Source organism: Propithecus coquereli, unplaced genomic scaffold (genome assembly GCF_000956105.1).
Source record: "Propithecus coquereli isolate 6110/MARCELLA unplaced genomic scaffold, Pcoq_1.0 Scaffold95, whole genome shotgun sequence".
Lineage (NCBI taxonomy): Eukaryota > Metazoa > Chordata > Mammalia > Primates > Indriidae > Propithecus > Propithecus coquereli.
Window position 1 is genome coordinate 887,345 of NW_012155840.1, and position 13,066 is coordinate 900,410.

Consider the following 13,066-nt stretch of genomic DNA (forward strand, 5'->3'; position numbering starts at 1 on the left):
ATTGCCAACATAATGCACACGGAGAGTAGGGCCAAAAGTTACCAGGTATGTTAAGTATTAAGGTGTAAAATTATTGCATTTATTATAATACACACCAAAATTTTCTAAGCGGCTGTTTTAAGAGCTCAAAATTTAAAAATATTGACAAAAATAATGGTCTCCCCAAAATTAGGATTACCAATATGTATACAGATAAAAGAAATAATTCACACTTTGGTTTAAAGCAAGATGTGCACAATCAGTTATAAATACATAATAAAGAATTTGATAGATTTTAAACCTCTCTGTAGTCTAACAAAACTAAAACAAGTATTTAAAATACAGGCATATTCCTTTCTAACGACACTGGACAATGTTTGACCTCCCAAAAAAGTTAAATCAGGAACCTAGCTTTAATGGTAGGAGTACCGTGAATAGGACGTACAATTTGTTATATTTATATTATGTAAATGTTATGTGTATATTTATGTCTGATATTTAGTTTTATCCTTAAATAACTGACATAGCTTTGTCCTCTCTACCAGACAGAAAGGTTATTAAGGGTAGAGTGGCCCCTAAATACTTTTATTCCAATGGATAATTTTTTAAAGATCAAGCAGAACTAAAATTTTAATTTAAAATTTCCTAGTAAATCAGTCTGTTTACATATATGTATTTTTAAAAACACAGTTTTACCTTTTCTGGAAACGCTCAGGTTCTTAATTATTCTACCAATTTATATAATTTTCACACTATTTATATCTAAGGTAAAAAATATGCCTGCCACTCATTAAAATGTAGGCAAAACATTGATTTATGACTGAATACTGAAAACAGTTAAAGAATGCCTAGACACATCCACGTATGAAATTAGAGCAAACAAGTGATCCAACAACTTTAGGTATGATATGAAGATTAATTCTACATGTTGACGCAATACAATGCTAACTGATTTTTCCCCACAAATTCAATAAATATTTTTCATATTTATTATGATTTTTCTTCCCATTTCCAACAAGAACCATTTGAGTTGGAAATAACATGTTTCCAAAACATAATGAACAAAGAATATAGTAGGACTTTTTCAGAATACTTGGAAAAGCAAAGTAAGATACACAAGATCTGAAAGAAAGCTTGATAAATCGTGGCCACTAACCAGAGCCAAGTCAGCCCTGAAGAGAGCTTTGTCAGCCAGCCCTTCCTCCCCGCACGAGTGTGGTGGATACAGAAAGGAATCCTCCTTAGCAGAAACATAACCTTCTTCTGGTGAAAGCTGCAGGGAGAATGGCGTTTTTGAGGACCAGTTCATGGACGAGAGAAAACAGCAAAGAGGAAAGGAAAGGGAGAAGGAACAGTAAGGGAGGAAAAGTGAGGGGAGAAAAGAAAAAAATGGGAAAGTTTTCAAATGATACCATACAACTTGAACATAGATTCGTAAATATAAAATCTGATACATATTCATATATAACATTTTTATTTGGTAAGACACAATGAGGATATTTATTCTAATATGAACATCATCTGTTAGATGTTCCCCTTTCTACTAATTTTTTTATCCATCTTCTTATAAAAGATTATCAAAATCAACAATTTTTTATATTATAACAATCTTCTGTGTATTTTTATCTGCAAAATATTCTGGCCAAATACTGACTTTCTAATATAGGAATAAGGCAACTTTTAGGTGTTAAGAAATAAAAGAAGCTGCAGAAGAGCAAAACATTAAAAAGAAGGATCAATTTCTCTCTGCTATCTTTTACTAAAATATTTTAAAGAATATAATTTACTTGATAAGGAATGTTACTGAATCCTACAGTAAAGTCTCTTAATTTAGCATGGCTTATAAAACAAAGTAAAACAAAAAATTGTCTATATGTACATAGTCTGTTTAAATTGGACCCCTGAGCTATTATATTCCAACCTTAATCACATGCATAGAAAATCTAACATTTTTATTCTACTCTAAGATAAAATGGGCTAAAATATTTAGATAATTGCTGTACCTACATCATCCTGTATCAGCAATACATGCAGAAGAAATATTATAGGGGAAAAAAACTATTTTTCTTCTTTTTCCATACATATGAGTTTAATAGTTATTAAACTTCACTTTAGGTAATAGAGATATTTATCGTATGTTACAATGCATACTGAATTTGAAATATCAAATATTGTTAAAGCAAAAATTTAGTTTGTAACTAGCTAGAAAAAAAAATGACTCTGCTTCTGAATAACCTGCATGGTTTCTCCTGAAAGGCAGTAAAAAATATATATTGAGTCACATTTACCATTTCTAACAGACCAGAAATAAATTTATGGTCCAAACTTAATACCCATGATTACTTAACTTTATATTTACATTCCCCTATGTACTGCTCTTTTGTTACAATTTCTACAATCCTGGTTTGATTTTAGGTTGGATTAACATATTCTTTACTCTTCCTTCCCTCCCTTTTTTCATAAATATATTTTCATAGGTTATTGAAATTCTCTGTGGACTAAAAAATGTTGCATGAATAATTAAAATAACATTTAAACTATATTAACCAAATTCTATTTAAAACCAAATTCTTTCACAAAAATCAACAAATCCATATTGCTATTTATGCAAATATATGTATTTATTTGCAATTTCTTAAGAGAAGGTATATTTGCCTTTTCAGTTAAAATTATATTTATATACTGTAAAAAAACCCAAATATTGAGAATGGCTCTAATATTTAGTTGTAATACAGTGATAAATGCCATGTTGCACTCATAACATCTAATAAATGTAATGTTTTATGTAACATAAATTCATTAATTGTTTCCAATAGTGCAGTCATTAATGATATGGGTGCTATTCCCTCCCAAGGGGAGAGCCACAAACTGGCGCGCCCAATTTCCTGCTCTGCAGTAATTAGACAAATACGTTGATTCAACTGAATCTAGGAACTTAAGCCACTCTGACAGAGACTCTACTTTATCCCACTGTGATTAAAGATTCTATTGTTAGTTTCTAATGCTATTAATTTTTCTAATATTCCACAACATTGGTATAGATACTTTAAGCCATATTTCTTCGAAAATATTTAATTCTGCATTCATCACAACCTTATTACTAAATAAAAAAAGTCAAAAGTGAACCACAGAGAGCAATAAATTATAAATTTATTCCTGAACTTCCTGGCTCGTTTTCTTTCCTTTATTTTTCTAAAATATTACTCAAAATTAAATCTTTATCTTCATGAAGCCAATAATCATGTTGATGGAAAAAAGTAACAAAAGTCATGATTCAAACTAAAGAACATCTAAAGCTAAAAGTGAGCCAATGAGTCATTTTCTTTGTAAATATAAAGAGAAAGCAATAAAATCTGAATTCTTACAGGTAAAGGCTTAGCAACTCCTATTCTCACAGTTCCTGACGGGGCTCCCTTCAGTGCTTCTACAGCTTCCTCAAGACTGCTGTTTTCCAAGTTAACATCATTGACAAACATGAGCCGATCTCCAGGAAGAAGTCGTCCATCCTTTTCAGCAATGCCTCCAGGCACCAAAGAACGAATTACAATCACAGTACTTGCTGGATCAACTGGATCCTGAGGAACAAAAAGGAAAGAAAATTCAGCACATTTTTACAGAGAACAATTCTTTTACCATGCTTTTCCCCTCTGAATTGTAAGGGATGGGTAATTGTTTGAAGTGTCTTAAAAAAATTCATGCCAAAAATTTCATATAAAATTTCTATGAATTATCTAGGCAAAGGTTATCCCCATTTTAGAGAGTTTAGAAAGAGTTCCCCTGAAACAATGGCAACCCCAATTGCTAATGTTCCTGAGAAGACTTCTTAAACTGTATAGACAACTTTAAAATTATAATTTTAATTTTTCATAAGTTGTCAAATTTTATAACTATCATTTGAGGCCAGATGTTGGGTATATTAATTATTAACAACAGCATTTGTTAAATAGGATGTTACTATGTGGAACATCAACTCACCACTAAATGTGAAGGTAGGGCCTGTCCTTTTGAAATGAAGAAATAGAGAAACAAACCATAAAGTATGTGGTGATGCAGTGTTTTTAAATACACAGCAACCTTAATATTAGAACAAGGCTCCAGAATCAGGCCTGTGAACACAACTCCCTGGAGTTATCTGAGATGACATTCTGGTTCAGTATTAATAAGGATCAACAGCGGTACTCTAGCAGATAGGCTTTGGCATTTCCTCATTTACTCAGCATAAACACAATGCAGGTAAGGACACAGGCCACACTTGACCAATTTAAGCATACTCATAAATTTAGTCAAATAACTGGAATGTTTAAATTTATAATATAGCAATCATAAATTTATCATTTACATTAGACAAAAGAAATAAATATCTAATTCTTTTTTTTTTTTTTTTTTTTTTTGAGATAGAGCCTTGCTCTGTTGACCAAGCTAGAGTGCCATGGTGTCAGCCTAGCTCACAGCAACCTCAAACTCCTGGGCTCAAGCGATCCTTCTGCCTCAGCCTCCCAAGTACCTGGGACTACAGGCATGCGTCACCCTGCCAGGCTTATTTTTATATGTATATATTTTTAGTTGTCCAGATCATTTCTTTCTATTTTTTTTTTTAGTAGAGACAAGGTCTCGCTCTTGCTCAGGCTGGTCTCGAACTCCTGACCTTGAGCGATCCACTTGCCTCGGCCTCCCAGAGTGCTAGGATTACAGGCGTTAGCCACCGCACCCGGCCAATATCTAATTCTTTATGACTTACCATTAAAATATGAGCCATCAATTAAGAGCATGGAAATAAAAATAATGTAAATACACTCCTCGAATAACAAAAAACACCACTGTATTTCTATAATATTCCTAAAATGTATTCTGCATGTTTCTCAAATTCCCAAGAGCTAAAATATAAAATAGTTCAATTAATTCAATGTTAAAATAAATCCTTTATGATAATCAATGAATTATATAAATTACTATTTTGAAAGATTGACTAAAATAAAAATTTTTGATAACTGTAAAATATCCTCTGCTCTAGATATCCCATCTTTTTTAAAAAAAAATTGTTAAAAGTAGGGTATATTTACCTGATAATCTAAAATGCTAAAACCAAGTCCTCTGCTCCCTTTCTCCAGCTCTATGTGCTGAATGCCAGCCTCCCACATAGCCAAAGGTGCTTGAACCTCCTCTGTATTCTGACCCACATCAGTCATCGCCAGCACTGGATCCTCTGTCTCTGAGGACCCGATGAACTCACCTAGATCTACATGAGGCTGGATAACAGATTAGATAGTTTACGTCAGAGGCATTAGATTAGCAGAGACACTTACCAATGCCACCAGAAAAAGAGAGATTCCGAACAACTGTCCCGAACAAAACATTCTGAAATAAGAGTAGCAACAGCTTATCACGAAACCTTTAGGAATTAAGGTTCTAACTATTGAAAGTTGTAAAAGAGGAAGAAATACTTAAGTTGTAACAAACATTAAAAATATATGGTTCAAAGATCTATGGAAATAAATATACAATAGTTAACATCTCAACAGCATGATTATGGGTCATCTTTACTTTTTACATCAGAGTCTGAATCACCACTATGATCGGAAAAAAAATATAAAGCTATTTTGATATTACACAGAAAGAACTCATGATAAATAAGAGTAATTCAAGAGAAAAGGGATGTGAAAAAGGGCTATACTCTATGCAAATAAGAGTTCTAAAATGCTATGACTTGTGCATTTAACTATTTACTTATGAAGTTAACATACACACAGTGGCGAAACATAAGATTTGAAATCGCATTTGTCACAGCTTGAAGCCTGTCTCTATGATTTAAAATTCGTGTTACATTGAGCAATACTCTTAATCTGGGCTTCAGAATTACCCATCTCATAGAGTTTTTTGAGGATTACATGAGGTAACATTTATAAAGCATCTGACACAGAAACAGGTATTCAAAATGTTAGCTTCTTTTGGTAAAAATAAATTAAAGTGAATATAGGTTAACTTAACTTTGTTCATCTGTATGAACATATCAAATTAAAGAAAGATTTGTTTATAAGGATGAAATTCTAGTTTGTATACTATCTTTCTTTTAATCAATTATTGCACAGTCTAGGACCATAGATGAAAATTATGTCTACCTGTTTTATTGTAATAATGCCATTTATATATACCCATAAAAACATGTATGGATCCATATGGTGTTAGCCTTTGAGTGCTATACAGTTTAGAATTATGTTTCTTATTCTATCCTATTCTAATTACCCATGTGAATATTAAATTATATACTTTATTGTTCAAAGTTTCTGAATTATTCCATTGTGATGATTCCTTCAGTGTAATGTAAATCAAATCCTAACATCATCTTTCATTATACCTTAAATGAAATTTGACTAGACTACCAATTATGCAAAGTCCAAATCTTAATTTTAGATATCGATTGTGTATCCTCAGAAAAACTGATTAGCTCCATTTCTTAACATTTTGATCTGAATGGAAAAGAATAAGCAAACAGGAAAATGGGAGTTTCTGGATGTCACAGAGAATTGTCTGACAAGTCTCGTTATGAGCTCAAATTTCTCATATTTTAAAGGTATAATGTGCAAATGAGTAAGACCTATATACACAGAAGTGCTGTGTCCAATTTCAGTCATTCTCTAAGCACTAACTGTATGCCAGGCACGTAGCTGAATAGATTATATAAAAGTGTCTTTTACCACATATGGACTATATACACACTATTTACACACATCAGTTTTCTCTTCTGCAAATAGAGACAATATGAGCATCTATTTCATAGGAATACTGCAAGTAAATTATACAAGTACATAGTCTGCAATAATATCTAATATTATTAATCACATTATTTAACCTTCAGAGCAACTCTTTGAGACAGGTATCATAACTTCCATTTTACAGAGGAGAAAACTGAAGATCAGAAAGATGGATGACTTGCCCAACTTTGTACAGCCAGCGTCAAGTCTTATTCAAACCCAGGTCTGTCTAACTTGAAGGTCTATCCTATAAACCATGAGCTATGTGAGGAAATCAAATATCAAATTTTTTAAAAGCCTAAAAAATGTTTAAATACCATCTAGTCTTTCCATTATATATTCAGATTAGCCTCATGTCTGTAAATGTAATACCTTTTCTGTTAGCTCAATATCGCATAAGTCCAGGCTATCCAGTTCTGACTGGGTGGTGGGTGGCACAGTTCGACGACAACACACCATGGTCACTTCTATAGGCAGTTCTTTCAAGATATTCACCACATCTTGGTGGTTTTCCCCAAGCAAAGTTATGCCATTTACCTGTGGAAAAAGATACATTGTCCAAGAAAGAACATTTCATAATACAAATATTCTTCTAAACACAATTTTTTATTAAATAAATGTAAATTTTACTATGGTGATTACCATAGTTCTGTGCTCAGAGCTACAGTTAGATCTGTGGAAATACTATCTAGAACAATTTATGCGCAAGTTTAGAGTTTGTTGGAATTGGAGCTCCTACAGCATTGACAGGAAAAGCACTAGCTTTCATTCATGTTTTATCTGCCAGTGTAAGATTCTGGAAAAAGGAGAGGTAATAAAAATATTACCAAAGGATAAAGGGGGAAAAAAAGAAGGTTAAAAAAAATTGACATTTTATACAATTATTAAGTGAAAAAAATGGCATACATGGTATGTTAGCATGTTATAAAAAGTGGAGGAAAAGAGTATATTCAAATGTTCTTATTTATGAATTTAAAATACTAGCAGATTACACAGAAACAAATATACTAGTAGTTATCTAATGAAGGGTGATGAGAACTGGGTGCAAGGGATGTTTATCTTTGTATTCTCTGCAATTTTGAAACATGTAAATGTATTGCCTATTCTCAAAATTGAATAAATATTTAAAAATTTCCAAAGAACATTTTTATAATTCTTTGGACCTAATGAAAAAAAAAAAAAAAACAGCATGAAATTAGGTCTGAAGTTCAATGTACATACAGGTGTGAAATTTCTGCTTTGGGAAGTTTTTATTTGTAGATCTCCTACAAGCACTCTTTGGGGGGGAAATTTAAAATAAGAACTTACTTATTCACCATATTAATGCTCCTGCAGCCTTTTCAAGAGTCTTATTTAAGAACGAGAAAGAACAGTATAACTCCTTACTTCCAATAGCTCGTCTCCACTGAAGAGCTTCCCACTGTGTCCAACAGGACCTTCTGGTAGAACAGATCTGATAAAGTGATGTCCCACTGTTGCTTCCAGACTTATCCCCAACCCACTGTTCTCACTAAACTTGCTCACGTGGGCCACCTGAAAAAAGAAAAATCACCACAATTCTAATACTCTTCCTTTTTTTCTATTCACGTACACTTTATGTTCACCTAAAAATGGTCAACTTTCTCACAAAGTTTCAAAAACATTATTGTAAAACTGCAAAGTTTTGGAGCTTTGCCATTGAAAGAATACTGGTGTCTGTTTCATGAAACAACACAAAATGAAAACGAAGCACCTATTACCTAGATCTCATTTGCTTCTCATAAATAGGTACAATTTCTTGCATTGTTTCCCAAATAAGGAAAATGAGATTCAGAGAGCTTACCTTAACCAGAGTGACACAGATGGAAAAGAGCTTGGAACCTAAGCAGTCTGAACCTAGAACCACACTCCTGACCTTATGCTGTTTCAAGGGAAAACAATGGTTTTAAAATTAATAGCCTTAAATGCCTACATCAGAAAAGACAGAAAGATCATAAATTAACAATCTAATGACACTCTCAAGGAACTAGAAAAAGAAGTGCAAACCAAACCGAAAGCCAGCAGAAAAAAAGAAATAACTAAGGTCAGAGCAGAACTAACCAAAATGTAAAACAAAAAACAATACAAAGGATCAATTAAACAAAAGTTGGTTCTTTGAAAAGACAAACAAAATTCATAGGCCTCTTGCTAGATTAACCAGGAATAGAAGATAAAGGATTCAAATAAGCTGAATCAGAAATGATAAAGGAGATATTACAACTGATACCACAGAAATACAAAACATTATCTATAAATACTATAAAAATCTCTATGCACATAAACTAGAAAACACAGAGAAAATGGATAAATTCCTGGAAACACACAACCTCTCAACACCCAATCAGGAAAAAATAGAACTCCTGAACAGAACAATAATGAGCAGCAAGATTGAAGTGGTAATAAAAAATCTTCTAACAAAAAAAGCCCCGGACCAGATGGATTCACAGCCGAATTTTACCAGACCTACAAAGAAGAGCTGGTACCCATACTGAAAAATTATTCCATAACATTGAGAAGCAGGGAATCCTCCCCAACTCATTCTACAAAGCCAGTATCACCTTAATACCAAGGCCAGGAAAGGACACAACAAAAAAAGAAAACTATAGACCAATATCCCTTATGAATATACATGTGAAAATCCTCAATAAAATACTAGCAAACCAAATTCAACAGCACACACACACACACACACACACACACACACACACACACAAACCACCATGACAAAGCGGGCTTCATTCCAGGAATGCAAGGGTGGTTCAACATACGTAAATGCATAAATGTGATTCACCACATAAACAGAAGCAAAAACAAAGATCATATGATCATCTCAATAGATGCAGAAAACTCACTGGACAAAATCCAGCACCGTTTCATGACAAAAACCTTCAACAAACTAGGCATAGAAAGAACATATCTCAAAATTAAAAAAGCCATATATGACAAACCCACAGCCAATATCATACCGAATGGCGAAAAGTTGAAAGCATTTCCACTTAGAACTGGAACAAGATAAAGATGCCCACTGTCACCACTTCTATTTCACATAGTACTGGAAGTCCTAGTCAGAGCAATCAGGCAAGAGAAAGAAATAAAGGTACCCAAATCGGCAAAGAGAAAGTCAAATTATCACTTTTTGCTAATTATATGATCTTATATCTAAAAAACTCCAAAGACTCCATGAAGAGGCTCCTGGAACTGATAAATTCAGCAGTCTCAGGTTACAAAATCAATGTATACAAATCAGTAGCATTCACATATACACCAATAACAGTCAAGCTGAGAGTCAAATCAAAGACTCAATAACATTCACAATAGGCACAAAGAAAATAAAATACCTAGGAATACACCTAACCAAGAAGGTGAAAGATCTCTACAAAGAGAATTAGGAAACACTGAAGAAAGGAACTGCGGATGACACAAACAAATGGAAAAACGTATCATGCTCATGGATCAGAAGAATCAACATTGTTGAAATATACACACTACCTAAAGTGATTTACAGAATCAATGCAATCTTCATCAAAATATTAATAACAATATCATATTTCACAGATCTAGAAAAAATAATTCTATGCTTTGTTTGGACCAGAAAAGAGCCCAAATGGCCAAAGCAATCTTAAGCAGAAAGTACAAATTGGAAGGCATCACATTACCAGACTTCAAACTATATTACAAGGCTATAGTAACCAAAACACGATGGTATAGGCACAAAAATAGAGATACAGACCCATGGAACAGAACAGAAAACTCAGGTATAAAACCATCCACATACAGCCAACTGATCTTTGACAAAGCAGACAAAAACATACACTGAGAAAAAGAAGTTCTACTCAATAAATGGTGCTTGGAAAACTGGATAGCCACATGCAGAAGAATAAAACAGAATTTACATCTCTCAACACTCGCAAAAGTTAATTTGAGATGAATAAAAGACTAAAATGTAAGGCATGAAACCACAAGAATTCTAGAAGAAAATGTAGGAAAAACTCTTCTAGATATCGGCCAAGGCAAAGAATTCATGATTAAGACCCCAGGAGCAATTACAGCAACAAGAAAAATAAATGAATTTAAATAAATGATTAAATTCAAAAGCTCTGCACAGCTAAGGAAATAATCAACAAAGCAAATAGACAACCTACAGAATGGGAGAAAATATTCACAAGCTATACATCCACTAAAGGCTAATAACCAGAATCTACAAAGAACTCAAGCAAATCAGCATTAAAAAAAAAAAAAACACCAATAGCCCCATTAAAAAATGGGCAAAAGACAAGACATGAACAGAAGTTTTTCAAAAGAAGATAGACAAATGGCCAATAAACAGAAGAAAAAATGTTCAACATCACTAATCATCAGGGAAATGCAAATTAAAGCCATAATGAGGTATCACCTTACCCCAATAAGAATGTTTTTTATTAAAAGTTCCAAAACAATAGATGCTGGCATAGATGCTGCCAGAAAAAAATGCTTATACACTGTTGATGGGACTGCAAATTAGTACAACCCCTACGGAAAACAGTATGAGATACCTCAAAGAAATGGTAGACCTACCATTCAGTTCAGCAATCCCACTACTGGGTATTTACTCAAAAGAAAAGAAGTCATTTTATAAAAAGACACCTCCATTTGAATGTTTATTGCAACACAATTCACAACTGCAAAGACACGGAATCAATCCAAGTGCCCGTCAATTCATGAGTGGATTAACAAAATGCAATACATATATATACCATAGAATACTACTCAGCCATAAAAAGGATGAATTAATGCCTTTTGCAATAATTTGGATGGGACTAGAGACCATTATCCTGAGTGAAGTATCTAAAGACTGGAAAAACAAACACCTCATGTACTCACTATTAAATTGGAACTAACCAATGAGCACACATGTGCACAGTGGGAAGTAAAACTCAGTGGAAATCAAGCGGAGGTGGGAGAGGTGAGAAGGGTGGAGGGGATGGGTGGAAACCTACCTAATGGGCACAAAGAACACTATCTTTTGATGGGTACACTTAGCCCTGACTCAAGCATTACAAAAATAATCCATATAACCAAAAACATTTGTACCTCCACAATTTTTTTTTCCACTTCAGAATATTATGGGAGTACACTTTGGTTACATACATTGCCTTTGCACCACCCAAGTCAGAGCTACAAGTGTGCCAATCCCCCAGAAAGTGCACACTACACCCATTAGGTGTGAATTTACCCATCCCCTCCTCCCCTCTCCCACCAGCTTGACACCCAGTGAATGTTACTTCCACATGTGCATGTAAGTATTGATCCATTAATGCCAATTTAATGGTGAGGACATGTGGTGCTTGTTTTTCCATTCTTGTGATACTTCAGTTGGAAGAATGGGCTCCAGCTCCACCCAGGATAATACAAAAGGTATTAGTTCACCACTGTTTTTTTGTGGCTGAGTAGTACTCCATGGTATACATATACCACATTTTATTAATCCACTCATGTATTGATGGGCACTTGGGTTGTTTCCACATCTTTGCAATTGTGAATTGTACTTCTATAAACATTCAAGTGAAGATGTCTTTATTATAGAAAGTCTGTTTTCCCTTTGGGTAAATACCCAGTAGTGGTATGCTGGATCAAATGGTAGTTCTATTTTTAGTTCTCTGAGGTATCTCCATATTACCTTCCGTAGAGGTTGTACCAGTTTGCAGTCCCACCAATAGTGTATGAGTGTTCCTGTCTCTCTACATCCATGCCAATATTTGTTGTTTTGGGACTTTTTTTTTTCTTTTTAACAGTATCAAGAATAATCTTTATTAAGACCACAATTAGTAAAAGGTTATAGTGTTTTAAAAACATCCCAGAATCCACCGCAGGCAACAAGTGCTAGGGAATAAACATCAAAGCATAAGAGCAAATAGTGCCCCGGTGTGTGATGTTAAACTTCATTTGTTTCATTAAATCCATCTTTTCTCCAATTTAGGCAAAGGTTATATATAGCAAAAGATGACATTTGTCACAGGTGGTTCATAAAATGGAAGTGGCTATGCTTCCGAATCTTGTTCACAGCGTCTTCCAGGCATATTACGTAATATTTAGACATCCTGGGTTTGCTCCCTGGGAGGAAACCAGATGATGGTTCCAATGTTACAAGAGAAACAGACATGGAAACCTTGTCCTTGTGACTAGTCCTCATAGATGTGTGACTTATCTATATGCTCAATGGGCTAAAGAGAAACAACAAATTATGTATAATTAGAGAAAAAATAAATTCAGTTCTTTTCAGGCATAAATGTGTATTTAAAATTTCCTAGTAAACAAATAATACTTCTATTAATATAAGTGAA

At 33.7% G+C, this 13,066-nt stretch overlaps 1 protein-coding gene across 1 annotated transcript in view; it reads right to left on the reverse strand.

Moving 5' to 3' along the window:
• The window catches only part of MPDZ (multiple PDZ domain protein), a 179,965-nt gene that overhangs the window by 81,089 nt on the left and 85,810 nt on the right, over positions 1–13,066 (reverse strand). The window contains exons 14-18 of the mRNA XM_012665003.1: positions 8,115–8,261; positions 7,101–7,265; positions 5,040–5,225; positions 3,345–3,554; positions 1,136–1,252 (exon numbers count right to left, since the gene is read on the reverse strand). Of these exons, the coding sequence (XP_012520457.1) occupies positions 1,136–1,252; positions 3,345–3,554; positions 5,040–5,225; positions 7,101–7,265; positions 8,115–8,261 (825 nt within the window). The remainder of the gene's footprint in view (positions 1–1,135; positions 1,253–3,344; positions 3,555–5,039; positions 5,226–7,100; positions 7,266–8,114; positions 8,262–13,066) is intronic.